The sequence below is a fragment of the Meriones unguiculatus genome, chromosome 2 (assembly GCF_030254825.1).
Source record: "Meriones unguiculatus strain TT.TT164.6M chromosome 2, Bangor_MerUng_6.1, whole genome shotgun sequence".
Taxonomy (NCBI): Eukaryota; Metazoa; Chordata; class Mammalia; order Rodentia; family Muridae; genus Meriones; species Meriones unguiculatus.
Window position 1 is genome coordinate 50,541,420 of NC_083350.1, and position 17,037 is coordinate 50,558,456.

Below are 17,037 nucleotides of genomic sequence, written 5' to 3' on the forward strand. Positions count from 1 at the left end.
GCTCCTGCCGCTGCATTCAGGATTTTGGTTTTTAACTGTGCATGTCTTCCGTTAGTGAGTTTCCTGGGAGAGGGAAGTGTTCTTCAGCTGGAATCTTCAATCTACCAAAGTTTACTGATTTGCTCTGTCTCTGTGAACAACCAACCTGTTGTTTGCTCAAGCTCAGCAAATTTCTTTGTGAGCAAAACAGACAATAGGACTCATTTCTCACCACCATGAAATTTTATTCTCAGAAATCCAAGTCCACCCAATTCTCAACACACAGTGTCTTTTCTGTGGTTGAAGAGTGATGGCTTCTGACCTTTCACCTGCCTTTATGTTGCTTTATCTTATGAGATCATTCATGCAAACTTCAAGTGACAGGGAACAGGGATGATTAGTAGGGACACTTTCATACACAGTCTGTACAAAAGCACTGTTTGTTCCCCATGTTGTGAAAAGGAGTCTGTACTCACACATTATGGATAGATTGGCAATCTTACATGGCCACCTGCTTGTTCTGTTGCCATGCCCTCATTGTCTACCTCTGGATGAGTAGAAAGCTAATTCCAGCAAGTCTAAATAGACTTGGCACAAGAAGCACCTGAGCCTGCTATCTACAGCCTGAGGGAAGAATTCAGGTGATGATGACGAGAAAGATAAAACCACACAACTCTAAAACTGTGACTGACCACCTACCCAGAGAATGAGGCTAAACTCAGAATGACTGGCTGCTTCACTCTCACCTTCCTCCTATGTAATCTGCCACCTAGATGTGAGACACAAGGTGGTTTTGTAAAGTGCCTTCTCAGATGGCCAGCTCTCTGAATAGAGACTTAAAGATTTCATTTCTGACTCTACACTTTCGCTTCTGCAGAGTAAGGCAACACATGTTCCATTGTTATGACTACATTTGGAGACATGGTCTCATCATGTAGTATTGGCTGATGTGGAGCTCACTATTGAAGACCAGACTGGCCTTGAACTGCAAGAGATCTGCCAGGTTCTCGGGATTAAGGGTATGTGCCACCATGCCCACCTAAAGAAGACCTTTTAATTCCTCATTTTCTAAGTCATTTTTACTGACAATTTTACAAACATATCTACATAAATATAGCTGGATAGAACCACACAAAGTGCTTACTAGGCCCATTAAACCTAACATAAAGCAATTACAATTCAATAACTGGACTTCTGTTCAATCATGAACAAAACAATACTTATTTTCTGGAAGGGCAACTTCATTCAATTGAAACTTTAAGTTAAAACCAGGCAGTAGTGGTGCACTCTTTTTATCCCAAAACTCTAGAGGCAGAGACAGGCAGATCTCTGTGAGCATGAGGCCAGTCTGGTATACAGGGTGAGATCCAGGACAGCCAAAGCTACACGGAAAAATATTGTCTCAAAAGACAGAAGAAGAAGAAGAAGAAGAAGAAGAAGAAGAAGAAGAAGAAGAAGAAGAAAAAAACATTTAAGTTAAAAATAAATTAATTACATTAAACATCAAAGAAGAAAGAAAAATAGCAACGGGGCCTCTACTGTTGATTTAAAAAACCATCCATAACTACCAAATGACACAAGAATGTGAAGTCACAATAACAAGAACTGAACAAGACTGTCAGAATACAGAAGAAGTTTTCTTCTGCTGGAAGACAGGGCAAGCTGCAGGAAAACCCAGCATCAAGCTCCTTCCCCAGGGTGAGGGAGGAAAGGATAAACCTGATACCACCTTATCTTTGAAGGCTTGGGTGGAAGTCAAGCCAGATTAGGATTATACATTTTTTAAAAGATCATGCTTAGCAGTGGATTAACAATTTTATTTCATGAAAGGGATAACAAATTGTAGATTCTCTTCTTTTCCAATTTTGTTAAATTTTTGGAACACTATCAAACACATAATAAAACAAGCGCTAACATTAACTAATGATGCTCACAACAGGTGTCACAATTGAGTGCTCTTGCGAAGCCTGTGTTGACATGAATTTGGGAGAAACAAGTAAGCTAAGGGTAAATAAAAAAAATTAGCATTGTAACCTCTAAAAGATAAAGGAGTAAGCTTAAAACCAGTGTGACAATTACACAGAAATTCAAATTTTCTTATGAACATTAAAATGAAAGTCATTAAAACAAAATTTATACTGCTTGAGTTGTTTGTAGTTATAAGGATATCAGTCACAATATACATCAAATATTAGGAAAACACATTCTTCATTGAGGTATAATGACCTCCTAAACATGCCTAATACCAATAGCAAAAAGGAGAGAAGTTGGAGACATGCACACAAGGCAGTTCCTTTAAAAAAAAAAAGCTAGTCAACATTACATGTATCTATATAAGGGTCATATTTTTGCTTAAGATTTACTGGACAATTTAGAATACTTAGCTGAATACAAAGCTATCCCTGTAGTGGGGACTTTCCTTAATTTCCCTCCCAGCGTCCTGAACCAACAGACTGGGGATCACGGGTTTGAGGAATTTGAACTCACCAGTCCCAGAGTCTCCTGTCAGACACACCTCATACTGGTAGTTCTGGGACAGGGTTTCTGCGCCGCTGATATCCACCAGGTGGCCAGGAAAGTGTCCCTCAGGCACAGAGCAGACACCCAGAGAAGCCTCTCTGGTCCTCCTGCACAGCCTCACCCCCACGAACAAGAGCACAGACAAGAGGAAGAGTGAAGACACAGACGCCAAGGCAATGACCAGGTACAGTGTAAGCATGTCTTCATCATCCTGAGCGGGGTCGCGCGCCACCTCTGGCAGAGGCAGGTAGGGCTGGGAGAAGCCATCCACCAGCAGCACATGCAGAGTGACACTGGCAGAGCGCTGAGGATCGCCACTGTCCCTGACCAGCAGCAGCAGCCTGTGCTTGGGGGCATCGCGCTCACTCAGCAGCCTGGTGGTGCGCACCTCGCCATTGTGCGCCCACACGCTGAACAGCCCTGGCTCCGTGGCCTTGAGCAGCTGGAATGACAGCCAGGCATTCTGGCCAGAGTCGCAGTCCACGGCCACCACCTTGGTGACCAGGTAGCCAGGCTCCGCCGCCCTGGGCAGCAGCTCAGTGCAGGGCGCAGAGGCGTTCTGCAGAGGGTAGAGCACGAAGGGCGCATTGTCATTGTCGTCCAGCACCAGCACGCGCACCAGCGCCTGGCTGCTGAGTGCAGGGGAGCCTTGGTCTGAGGCGGCCACGCGAAACTCGAAGTTCTGCATGACCTCATAGTCCAGCGTCCTGAGTGCGAACAGCTGCCCATTGTCCGCGTTGAGGGAGATGAACGAGGCGAGGGCCAGCTGCGGGTCATGTGATGGCAGTAGCGAGTAGGTGATGTGGGCATTGGAGCCAGAGTCTGAGTCCGTGGCTCTGATGGTGCCTATGTGCAGGGCGGGGCTGTTGTTCTCGCGGACAGACAGGGTGTAGGAGGATTGGGTGAAGGCGGGGGCGTTGTCGTTGATGTCGGACACCTGCACTGTTATGGTGTGCTGGGTTGTGAGCCTGGGTGAGCCCATGTCGGAGACCGTGATGGTGATGTTGTAGTCAGCTCTGCTCTCTCTGTCCAGAGGGCTCTCTGTCACCAGGGTGTAGAAATTCTTGAACGTGGATTTTAAAATGAATGGCAGCTCTTCTGGAATAGAACAGACCACCTTTCCATTCTCTCCGGAATCCCTGTCTCCAACTCTGAAGATGCTGATTATGGTCTCAGGAGCATTTTCCGGGACTGAGCTGGTCAGTGAGGATATGGTCAGCTCTGGGGCGTTGTCGTTCACATCCACCACCTCTATCACCACAGTGCCTTTTCCAGAAAGCCCTCCTCCGTCCGTGGCCTCAACCTCTACACGGTAAGATTTAATTTTTTCAAAATCCAACTCCCTTTTCAGTCTAATTTCTCCTGTTACTTCGTTTATTGAGAAAGTTTGTTGGATTTCATCTGATGCCTGGAACAAGCCATAGGAGACTCTCCCAAAGTTGCCAGCATCTGCATCTCTTGCTGAGACAGTCAGGACTGGGGAGTCTGGGGGACTACACTCCAGGACCTGCACCTCATAGGGAGTGTTCACAAATTCAGGAGCATTGTCATTGATGTCCAGGATCAGGATTCGAACCATGGTTGTACCTGACCTAGGAGGAGACCCTCCATCCACTGCTATGAGGGTTAAGCTCAGTTCTTCCTGCTCCTCTCTGTCCAGGGCTCTGTCCTGCACCAACTCTGGGTATTTCTTTCCTTCACTATTATTTCGAGTGAGGACATGAAAATGAGAGTTGGGGCTGACTGTGTATTGTTGAATCCCATTGCTGCCTACATCCAAATCCTGGGCTAATTTCATTGAAAACCGTGCTCCTGGCTGACTGTTTTCTGGTATTTTCAAGAGCAATTTTCCATCTTTGAATTCTGGCGAATGGTCATTTATGTCCTGGATCAATAGTTCTCCTTGAAAATATTGCACTGGCTTTTCAAGAGACACCTGGAAATGCAGCACACAAGGGTCCACAGAGCCACACAGCTCTTCCCGATCTAGTTTCTCCCTCAGAAGCAAATCTCCAGTCTCAGGATCCAGCAGCAACCGCTGCTTGAAATCATCAGACACCACCCTTGCAGACCTGACAGCCAGCTCCCCAGATCCCAGTCCCAGATCCTTGGCCAGATGGGCTACAAAGGAGCCACTTTCTGTTTCCTCCAAGACAGAGTACCGAATTGTCGCCTCACTGCAAACTTGAACCAATACCATCATAAAAATAAAAGCCATTACTTGCCTGTTTGGGTGAATTCTCTCCAGCTTCTCCATGATGGGGCAGTGAATGCTTGCATCCAATCCTTTAGCAGTCTCCAAACGCTTTGAAACACTGAACTCTAATTTTTTCTTTAGAGGAATCTTCACAACGTTGCTCTTAATCTTACATTAATCCATTATATCCTTGCCCAAAGCCCTCCATAGCTCCGTAGTGCTGGCAAAGCTCTTTTGTGCCTGGGTCTTTTGTTTTGTATTGCAAGGAGCAATTCCGGGTATTTTCCTGCTTATTAATCACAACCTTAGCCTGCAGCGCCACCCTGTGTCTTCTTGGGGAAACTGTTATAGTTCTAGTTGTAAGCCAAAATACCTTAATGTCCAAAAAACACCTTTTTATTTTCCAAATTAATTTCACATTTAAAATGTATGTAGTTTTTTTCTTTGCCAACATTGTTATTGCCTTATATCACATAATTGGTAAGGTCACTCACTACCGTGTATATGAAGAATCATTAACACAAACTAGAAGACAGCTTGTCTTCCTACATATACTTTTAAGTTTTTAAAAATCAGGTAGGTAAAACAGAAAATCATATTTCTACAAGTTATTTCTCACTGTCCTAAAAAAGTAAAGTTACATGTTTAATAGCAGCAGTTTGTGTCATTAGTATATGTTACTACAAAGGGAGTTACCTTTTGAAATACACCAATGCACAGATGCTGCTGCGTAGATCAGATTAATCAGCTGGCCACCCAAGTGACATATCTGCAAACGGAATACTGCACACTACGGAAAGCAAACTAAAACAAAAATTCAATTAGGGAAGAATTGCCTTTGGAGGATCAAGTTAATTTTATGATTTAAATAGAGTCTAAATATAGCAACTGCTCATTCAGAACAGGAATTTTAGGTTTTATGTTACTGTTGCTGAATATTATCAAAATTGTGCATTTATTGTCTGAAGTCAGTATGCGTGCGTGTGTGTGTGTGTGTTTTGTTTTGATACAGGGTTTCTTCATGTAGCCCTAGCTGTCCTGGAACTCATTATGTAGACTAGGAAAGCTTCTAACACCCAAAGATCCACTTTTATCTGCCTCCTGAATATTGGGATTAAAAGCATGTGCTACACACAGCTCTCCATGTGGTTTTCACTCATCAATTACTTTATAAAAATAGTTTCACAGGTTCACATGTCTAACACATTAAAAGACACCATAATAGCTGTGAAGAAGGTGACATTTTCTGAAAATTTGGCTTCATAAAGCAAATGCAGAATCGTAAGCCCCAAGGTGGGTTGGACCTAGGTCAAACACATTTTTAGAATTTGAATAGAACCTCGAAACTTCTACCGATGTTTGACAAGGTTGAACCAGCCTTTCTTTCTTTCTTTCTTTCTTTCTTTCTTTCTTTCTTTCTTTCTTTCTTTCTTTCTTCTTTTTCTTTCTTTCTTCTCTCTTTCTTGCTCTCTCTTTCCCCTTCTTAACACCCAAACCTCAGTTTCTCCTCCTATTTCTCCAAGTCCTCCACCACCACACCTCTGCTCCCATCTACTACTCCATTTCTCTTCAGAAAAGGGCTGGCATTCCATGGATATCAACAAAAATTGTCTTATCAAAGTTGGAGTAAGACTAGACACCTCCCTTGGTATTGACAATGGGTGCGTGAGACAACCTCCTTAATTAAGACTTGGATCCACTAAAACCTGAGTACAAATTACCATGAGACCTCCAATCTCTCTTTTAAAGACAATTAAAGCCAGGAGAGTATGAAGGAACTTCCAAACGATGGTAATTAACTAAAAACATCATGACTGAGGCCATAAAAAAAGGACTAGACAGGTTCAATGTTTGTTCTCTCCCCTAGGAAACAGAGATTCGTAACTACACTGAAAGACTGCCACTGAAAGAGAAATCAAAAGTAGGAAACAGCAATTGTGAAGTAAGCACGAGTTGCTATGACAATATGCCAAGTGGAAATGTTTAAAGGAGAAGAAAAGAAGAAGAAGAAGAAGAAGAAGAAGAAGAAGAGGAGGAGGAGGAGGAGGAGGAGGAGGAGGAGGAGGAGGAGAGGAGGAAGAGGAGGAGGAAGAGGAAGAGGAGGAGGAAGAGCAAGAAGAAGAAGAAGAAGAAGAAGAAGAAGAAGAAGAAGAAGAAGAAGAAGAAGAAGAAGAAGAAGAAGAAGAAGAAGAAGAAAAACAGAGAGGTAATGTAGTTTGTTACATGAATCTCAGGTTCTGAAATAGAAAACATAAAAATGTGATGAATAAATGAAATAATCTAAAAGAAAATGAGATTTACCACTTCTCTGCTTCTGAGGAAATTAAGTATAGAAGGAAAGGGTTTTGCATATAAAGACTGAGAATCTGGCTGACACCACACTTTCAATCAACAGTACCGAATGACAGAGAGCAGTAGAAAAAGGCTTTAATTCCTAAGTCTATGAATTATAAAGGCCTGAGCATAGCAAACATGGGGCTGCCAGGTCTTGTCTTTTCCATTGCTAAACCATTAGATTACATTCTAAAAAAAAAAAAAAAAACCTATTTTTGAAATTCACTTTACATCTGGTTATAGCCCCATCCCTCCTCACCTCCCAGTCCTACTATCCCTCCTTCTCCCCCTCCCCTATTCCTCAGGAAAGAGAGTCCTTCTTTCCATCCACTGCAGCTCATCAAGTCACATCAGGACAGAGTATGTCCTCTTCCCCTGTGGCCTGGCAAGGCAAGTCCCACCAGGGGGAAGTGATCAAACAGCTGGCAGGCAATCCATGTCAGATGCAGTCCCTGCTTTGCTTACTTGAGGACCCACATGAAGTTCATTGGTTGTATCTTTGTAAGGGGAGGGGGGCCGGGTCTAGGTCCATTTCATGCACCATCCTTGGTTGATGCTTCAGCCTCAGCAAGCCCTTCTGGGCCTTGGTTAGTTGGCTCTGTTGGTCTTCTTATGGATTTCCTGTCATCTCCAGGCCCTTTTATATTTTCCTCCCACCTTTCCACAAGACTCCCTACGCATCAGACAATGTTTGGCTGTGTATCTCAGCATCTGTTTTGAGGCATTGCTGGATAGATCCTCTCAGAGCACAACTCTGATAGGCTCCTGTTTGCAGGAATAGCTGAGTATTCTTCACAGTGTCAGGGGTTGGCACTTTCCCATAAAGTGGGTCTTTGGTTGGGCCAGGCATTGGTTGGACATTCCCTCAACCTCTACTCTACCTTTATCCCTGCAAATCTTGTAGGCAGGATAGTATTTGGCTCAAAAATTTAGTGGGTAGGTTGGTGTTTCCCTCCCTCTACTAGGAAACTTGTAGAAACTAGTTACAGGGTGTTCTCTTCAGTCTCCACGGTCTCTGCTACTAGGGATCTCTGCTTGAGACCCCCTCATATCCTCCCAGGAGCCTACCCTGACTTAAGTATCCAAAGATGCTCCCACCCTCAATCTCTTTTCTCTACCGGCCTTCTGTCCTCTTACCCCACTCTCCCCAGGAATGACCTCCACCCTCATATATCTCTGTGCCCCCTCTCCTACTTTGTTCCCTCTCTTTGACCACTACCTCTGTCTATTCTATTTTCCCTTCCATGTGAGCTTCCTGCATCCCCCCCTTGGATTCTCTTTGTCACTTGTCTTCTTTGGGTCTGTGCTTTTAGAATGTTTATCCTATAGTATATGGCTAAAATCCAGTTATAAGCGCGTACATACCACTTGTGTCTTTCTGGGTCTGAGGTATCTCACTCAGGGCAATCTTTTCTAGTTCCATCCATTTTCCTGCAACGTTCATGATTTCCTTATTTTTAATAGCCGAGTAGTATCCCCATTGTGTAAGTGTGCCCCAGGTTCTTTATTCATTCTCTAATTGAGAATCATCTAGGTTGTTTCCAGATTCTGGTTATTACAAATAAACGTGCTATGAACATAGCTGAGCAATACATCCTTGTTGTATGGTGTAGCATCGTTTGGGTATATACCCAGGGGTGGTATAGCTGAATCCTGAGGAAGAGCCATTCCCAACTTTCTGAGAAAGCACCAGATTGATTTCCCAAGTGGTTGAACAAGTTTGCACTCCTACCACATCCTCACCAGCATGTGTTGTCACTTGAGATTTTGATCGTAGGCATTCTGACTGGTGTGAGATGAAATCTCAGAGAGGTTTGGATTTTCATTTCCCTGATAACTAAGTAGGCTGAACATTTCTTTAAGTACTTCTCTGCCATTCAAGATTCCTCTGTTAAGAATTCTCTGTTTAGTTCTTTGCCCCATTTTAAAATTGGGTTATTTTGTTTATTATTGTTTGATTTTTTTGAATTCATTATATATTTTGGATATTAGCCCTTTGTCAAATGTAGGATTGATGAAGATATTTTCCCAGTCTTTAGACTGTAATTTCATTCTATTGACAGTGTCCTGTTGATGATTTTTAATATTTAATATTGATTTATCTTTTAGTTAAAGTGTTTATTCCTAAACCAGTTGTATACCCAAATCACCACACAGAGACTAGGATTTATTTAATTAACCTAGAGCACAATGCTAGGCAATAATTACTCCATCCTAACCTCCAAGCTTGCATAGCTTCCTCCCATTCAGATTTTCCACATTTTACTTCCTTTTTAGTCATATCTTAGGCCAGGTTCATTTCTCTGATGTTTCCTGGTCCTTCCCTCTTGGATCTCTTCTTCCTCTCCTTCGTTCTCTTCCCCTATGGTCCAGGATGTCCCACCCCATTTTCTTCCTTGCTCAGCATTGGCTGGTTGTTTTTATTGGCAACACAGATAACAAATGGTGGCATTATACACAAATTTGAGACAGGTGATGCTAGGAATAAACAACACAATGCAATGTCAGGATTGAAACCAGATCGTGGGGTAGAGTAATAAACATTTTAAGGAACAAGGGTAAAATGTGTATACATTCCACAAGAACATTATATCAACAGTGTCCTTTGCCTTAAATAAGCTTTTCAGTTTCAAGAGGTCCCCTTTATTAATTGTTGATCTTAGAGCCTGAGCTGTTGTTAGAGTGCATTCTTAAAACTAGATCCCAAGGTCTATTCTCTTATTTGGCCACTAGCTCATGCCTGGGACAAAAACCAAGGTCTAACTATCAAAATTCATCATTTGGCTAATGAGTCCAACCAGGACATAGCAAGTCATCCCAACAATACTTCCATCCCCCTTTCTCCTTAAAATCCTACTCCTACGGAAACATCTGATGTTTGCTGTTTGCATTTGCTCAATACAGAGTCAGCCCCTGCCCCTGCTTGACACTTTTGGGTAACAAAACTCATATGTACTGAAAATTTAGTGTTGAGATGTGTTATGAGCTTTTTCTGAGGGGTCCATCATTACACATAACAAAACTACTGTGTAATTATAATTATTGAAATTGAAATGTGGGTTTTTAAGAAAATAATTAAATTTTTTTAAATTGATAACTTTGTAGAAACTGAAGGTGATGTAGCATCTTCAACAAATGGGGCTGGCCTAACTGGATGTCTACATGGAGAAAATGCAAATAGATACATATTTATCACCCTGCACAAAACTGATATCTGACAGAGGGCTAATATCCAGAATATATAAAGAACTTAAGAAGTTAAAAAGCAACAAATCAAGTAATCCAATTTAAAATGGGGTACAGAGTTAAACAGAGAATTCTTTGTAGAGGAATATAGAATGGTTGAGAAACACTTAAAGAAATGCTCAACATTTTTAGCTGCGAGGGAAATGCAAATCAAAACAACCCTGAGATTTAACCTTACCTCCATCAGAATGGCTAAGATCAAAAACTCAAGTGACAACACATGCTGTAGAGTACGTAGAGAAAGAGAAACCTTCCTCCATTGCTGGTGGGAATATAAACTTGTACAACCACTTTGGAAATCAATCTGGTGTTTTCTCAGACAATTAGGAATAGTGATTCCTCAAGATCTAGCTATACCATTCCTAGGCATATATCCAAAAGATGCTCAAGTACACAACAAGGGCATTTGCTCGACCATGTTTGTAGCAGCCTTGTTTGTAATAGCCAGAACCTGGAAACAACCCAGATGTCCCTCAGTAGAAACTGTGGTACATTCACACAATGGAATACTACTCAGCAATTTAAAACAAGGAAATCATGAAATTTGCAGGCAAGTGGTGGGATCGATCTCGAAATTTTTCTTTTTCTTTTTTTTTTAAAGATTTATTTATTTGATTATATATACAGTGTTCTGCCTGCATGTATACCTCAATGCCAGAAGAGGGCACCAGCTTTCATTAGAGATGGTTGTGAGCCGCCATGCAGTTGCTGGGAATTGAACTCAGGACCTCTGGAAGAGGAGCCAGTGCTCCTAACCTCTGAGCCATCTCTCCAGCCCCTTGAAATTTTTCTTTAATTTTTATGCTGTAAACAATAACTGAGGTCAATAGAAGAACCAGTTAGAGACCATAGAATTTAAATAGAGATTTCTGGCAATTAATTGGGTGAACAGAAATATCTTGCATTTAAACTCTCCCAGTCACTAGGATCAAAGACATGAATAAGCTCACTATGTAACTAAATTAGAGACTAATGTATCATTTTACAGTTCTCTGAGTTTTCAGTGGCTCCATAGGGATTGGTATTATTCTGACAAAATTAAATGGTTGTTCCCTTTTCTGAATAAGGATAGTTCTTTTGAATTTGATGACAAGTAGACAAGTTTGAGATAATTTTTATGGCCTCAGAAAGTTTATGGATTTCAAGTTCATTGATAGATATTCAGTCATTCATTTTCAATTATTCAATAACGCAAATCGAACAGTCGCTTTGAGTGAAGCATTGAATGATGTGCTACAAGCTCAGCTATGGATAAAACCAAAAGAGCATTTTCAGATTATTTAGAGTTTACTGAAGTTATTTAGGAGTAAGGGGATTCAAAACTTTAATTTTATTTCTTCTTCAAAAATTGAAATATCGGTAATGTCAGTTTGTACATTAGTAAACTTGTCACAAGAGAATTGATAGACAAAGTCGTCTCTTTTACTGACGTCAGACTTGCAGTTTGTAAATGCCCCAAAGTGCACCAGTAGTTACTGCTATACACATAGCATCTCCCCTGAGTCCTGCACTTAGTAAAATCTCCATGTAAAGAGGTCCTGGGAACAAGGCATAGTGGTACAGCTGTAATCCCAGGCTTTAGTAGCAGACTTGGAGGCCAGTCTAGGCTACACAGACAGAACTGAATAAGAAGTTATCTCAAGAAATAAGTAATAGCAATGGTTTTGGAAAGCAATTCAAATAAATGGATAAATTATTTCTAACTGCCAGAAAACAAAAACTGTTTTGAATCAAGACTGGTTGTTCTTTGTCTTCAAATTCAGTCCAGGTTATCTCTTTGGCTTGGAAATTTTCTGCCTACTTTTTCCAAATGTATAGGGGTAACATAAAGATTGGCTATGTCAAATTCAATTTCTAATAGAGTCTGGAGTTGGGGTTTTAGCTTTGTGATAGAATGCATGTCTTGTATACCTTAGGCCCCAGTTCTTGAACACACACACACACACACACATACACACAGGTGCACCTTACTGACAGAATCTCATATTTTGTTTTCAAGTTGTAAATGGATGATCAGCCCTTCCTATTTTAGTCTGATTTCATACGGTGTAGTGCCTTTCAAAAATAATTGTCTTATATTAATGACATAATTTCTGTGAAAATAAAGGTAAGTAGAAAATGATAAAAATCCAATTAAAAATTTTTATACAAAGTATTTAGGCTGAACTTGGAAAGATTTTTTCTCTGATTATTCAGAATTCATGCTTTCAATTATCATGTACATAATGTTTTTGGTATTGGGGACCTTCCTGCATGGAAAGTGGTTCTCCCAGTTCTTCAAGCACTTAAATATGAGTCTAAAGATACAACTACACTTATTGCTGATTGAGGACATATCCACCTTAAATTCTTGTCTTTCTGGGGTTTCCCAAACTCTTCAATGTTTGATAAGTTCTATTATTTGTCTTTAAACAATGACTTTCAAGTATTAAATATTAATATATCTGAATGATAAAATATGAAAACATATTTTTAAATAAATTCAACGAATGGTTTCTGTGAAAGTTCTTTTTCCTAAGTTTCACTCAAAAAAAGCCGTATTTTGTGATTCTGGTTGTTTTGACATGTTCTTTTCAGGTGAAGAAAATTTAAACTTCCTCAATGTTACTGTTTTTCCAATTATAAATTACTATATTAGTACACCATTTAACTACAACGTTGTAGGTGCAATACTACTGTGAGTTGACAGTATTCATCCCCAAATAATGCTACATCATGACAGATGGAAATAAGAAGAAAGGAATCCATTGATAAGACTCAACAAAATCGTTTCTCCTGAGTCACCTTAGTTATGTCAAGTAAGTATTAATAATAAAAGACTGAAACACTTATAAGGCATTCATCTGCATATTTTGTTGAAAGTTTAACATACCCTCATTTACATCCAGCATTTACAAATCAAATGATCATCTCACAACATGCTTCATTAAACACCTCCTTATACAGAATAGACGAACACTCGTGTCTCACAAAGCCTTAGGTCAAGAAAGATTATGTCCGGTACATTTTAGTGGCCGTTTTGGCTTGTCTGTAAGCAAATAAAACCTTAAAATACTATTTTGGAAGTCAGCAGAAAATAATAAACTCTCCACTGTCATACGTGTACAAAACATATAAAAATATGTCAGATGAATGTACCTTATGCTCACACCTCATTAGCTATAGACAAAGCTGCTTCACTATAACAGAAGTGTGGGTGAGAAAAACACATGCATATGCAATGAAGTTGCTTTTCTCAGGCAAAAAGAAGAACAAAATTGTCGTTTTTCAGGATCATATATGAAATTTCAGGTCATTTAGCTAAATACACTCTAATACAAGAAACACATGAAAGCAAGATGGGCATTCAAGAGTGTGATGGAAAGAAAACATCAGGAATATGGAAGGTAATAGTAGGTGAATGTTACCAAGGGTGGTATGTACATCTCTGAAAATGTCACAAAGAACACTGTACTTTGAACAGTTAATATACAGCAGTGAAGTGAAAAACAAAGTGAATACAACTTAGCAAGTTATGGGCCCAGCCTCAAAACAATACAATTTGAGGAGGGTGAATTTCCAAATATAGTTATAAAGGCAGAGGAAGAAATTATTCCCAAGAACTATTTGAAATGACCATAGAAACACAACCAAAAGTTATTTATTCTCCTCCAAATTTAGTGAAAGGAAATGATGCATTAAAGTTGGATTGATAAAATAGGAAACACAGAACCAAAAAAGGAAAATTCACCATTAGAAATAATGAAATAATAAAAAAAAAAAACCTTGGAAATATAATGTGGCAAGAAAAGATTATTGAATGCAAAATAACAATAACCAAGAAACAAATTCTGATTCATTTATCGAATCCCAGGTCTTCCTGACACAGAAATTTAGCTAGGGGTCCTGAAACAGATTATTAGGACTAAAGGGGTTCAGGAATTTAAAATCTGTGGCCCCAGAGTCTTCAGTCAGACACACCTCATACTGGTAGCTCTGAGACAAGGTCCCAGTGCCACTGACATCCACCAGGTGGCCAGGAAAATTTCCCTCAGGCAAAGAGCAAACACCAAGAGACGCTGCCCTGGTTCTCCTGCACAGCCTCACCCCCACGAATAGCAGAACAGACAAGAGAAAGAGAGAAGACACAGATGCCAAGGCTATGACCAGATAGAGTGTGAGCACCTCATCTTCATTTGTGGGGTCGAGCGCCACCTCTGGCAGAGGCAGGTAGGGCTGGGAGAAGCCATCCACCAGCAGCACATGCAGAGTGACACTGGCAGAGCGCTGAGGATCGCCATTGTCCCTGACCAGCAGCAGCAGCCTGTGCTTGGGGGCATCGCGCTCACTCAGCAGCCTGGTGGTGCGTACCTCGCCATTGTGCGCCCACACGCTGAACAGCCCTGGCTCCGTGGCCTTGAGCAGCTGGAATGACAGCCAGGCATTCTGGCCAGAGTCGCGGTCCACTGCCACCACCTTGGTGACCAGGTAGCCAGGCTCCGCTGCCCTGGGCAGCAGCTCAGTGCAGGGCACAGAGGCGTTCTGCAGAGGGTAGAGCACGAAGGGCACATTGTCATTGTTATCCAGCACCAGCACGCGCACCAGCGCCTGGCTGCTGAGTGCAGGGGAGCCTTGGTCTGAGGCGGCCACGCGGAACTCGAAGTTCTGCATGACCTCATAGTCCAGCGCCCTGAGCGCGAACAGCTGCCCATTATTTGCATTGATGGAGACTAGAGAGTTGAGAGACAGCTGCGGGTCATCGGGCGGCAGCAGCGAGTAGGTGATGTGGGCATTGGAGCCAGAGTCTGAGTCTGTGGCTCTGATGGTGCCTATGTGCAGGGCAGGGCTGTTGTTCTCGCGGACAGACAGGGTGTAGGAGGATTGGGTGAAGGCGGGGGCATTGTCGTTGATGTCGGACACCTGCACTGTTATGGTGTGCTGGGTTGTGAGCCTGGGTGTGCCCATGTCGGAGACAGTGATGGTGATGTTGTACTCAGCTCTGCTCTCTCTGTCCAGTGGCCCCTCTGTCACTAAAGTGTAATAATTCTCAAAAGTTGGCTTCAAAAGAAATGGAAGTTCGTTCGGAATAGAACACACCATCCTTCCATTATCTCCAGAATCTGGGTCAGAAACACTGAAAACAACAACTACAGCATCAGGAGTGTTTTCTGGGATGGAGCTAGTGAGCGACGATATGGTGAGTTTAGGGGCATTGTCATTCACATCCACCACCTGTATAGCTACACTGCATTTGCCTGAAAGGCCTCCAGGGTCTGTGGCCACAATTTCCATGTTGTAATATGGAGTTGTCTCAAAATCCAATGCCCTTTTAAGACGGATTTCTCCTGTGGTTTCATCTATTACAAATGGTTGAGATGCTCTACCACCTTGGAACAGAGAGTAGGATACATCACCATGTATCCCAGCATCTAAGTCTGTGGCAGAGACCCTGACAACCAAGGCATTGAGGGGGCTGTTCTCAGGGACCTGCACCTCATAAAGCGACTGTACAAACTGGGGGGCATTATCATTGATGTCCACCACCTCAATGCGCACTGTGGTGGTCCCAGACCTGGGAGGGGTCCCCCCATCCAGAGCAGTGAGGGTTAAAGTGAGCTCAGGCTGCTCCTCCCTGTCCAGGGCTCTGTCCAGCACCAGCTCTGGGTTTTTGCTGCCATCTGGGCGACTGTGAGTAACAACGTGGAAATGGAGGTTGGGGCTGACTGTGTAGTTCTGAACAGCATTGCTCCCTATGTCAGGGTCCTCAGCTGCCTTCAGAGGAAACACAGTGCCTGGATGGGCACTTTCTTGAATTTTTAGGAGCATTTCCTTGTGAGGAAATTCTGGAGAATGGTCGTTTATGTCTGTGAGCTGCAGGTCCATTTGAAGGAACTGCACAGGGTTTTCCAGAATGACCTGGAAGTGCAGCACACAGGGATCTGTCTCCCCACACAGCACCTCGCGGTCTAGTTTCTCCTTCAAGAACAGAATCCCAGTCTCAGCATCCAGCTGCAAGTGCTCTTTGCTTCCTCTGTGATGGATTCGAGCCCCTCTAGTGGCCAGTTCCCCTGCCCTGAGCCCCAGATCTTTTGCCAGGTTAGCCACCAAGTAGCCACTCTCAGTCTCTTCTGGCATGGAATATCGAATTGCCTCAGAGCCATATCCCCGCCATAGCAACAACATAGTGAGAAAAACAACTTGCCTTGTCTCTGGCGTTTTTGCTGGTGCTGCCTCCATTGCGATCCAGAGGACGCTGCTTCTAAATCTTGTTGAATCAATCCACACAGATGGTTTGGTGAAATAATCGCGAATTAAATCCTACTGAATTGTTTTCAGGAGTCCTTTCCCCCAGATCTTACGTAAATGCCCCCTCCTTTCAGGGAACACCCAGCCTTTTGATTCCCAGGAATGGCGTCCTGGGCATCCTGGGAGACCCCTGTTATACAAATCCTTAGACTGCAGCGCCACCGTGTGTACTATTCTAGTGTTGCACATAATGTACATTTTGTTCGCAGTTCCAGCCCTGCTGTGTTTAAACACCCTTGAAGATACAGAAGTATCTTCCGGTCTTTGCAACCCAAAATTCCAACACATTTGCTAAGCTAATTGTCAGTGAAAGGTAGCTTTTTACATAAACAAAATGGCGTATTGATCTTAAAGAAAGCCGTTTTGCATACATAAATCCAATGTTATGGATATCTACAAAATATTTGGATATTTCCAAATTACTTTTCTTGAAATGTAACACACATATGAAATAGGGCCCCTGTCTTATGTGTACA

The 17,037-nt window shown here is 42.2% G+C and overlaps 2 protein-coding genes across 2 annotated transcripts; both read right to left on the reverse strand.

Annotated features, from left to right (window-relative positions):
- Window positions 1–1,759: 1,759 nt before the first annotated feature.
- On the reverse strand, window positions 1,760–6,651 carry LOC110544565 (protocadherin beta-4-like). The gene has a single exon (XM_021630498.2). The coding sequence runs from the start codon at window positions 4,754–4,756 to the stop codon at window positions 2,360–2,362; it is 2,397 nt and encodes a 798-aa protein (XP_021486173.2). The 5' UTR covers window positions 4,757–6,651; the 3' UTR covers window positions 1,760–2,359.
- Window positions 6,652–9,416: 2,765 nt separating this feature from the next.
- Window positions 9,417–16,791, reverse strand: LOC110541792 (protocadherin beta-6-like). Its single transcript, XM_021628487.2, has one exon. The coding sequence runs from the start codon at window positions 16,490–16,492 to the stop codon at window positions 14,153–14,155; it is 2,340 nt and encodes a 779-aa protein (XP_021484162.2). The 5' UTR covers window positions 16,493–16,791; the 3' UTR covers window positions 9,417–14,152.
- Window positions 16,792–17,037: the final 246 nt, after the last annotated feature.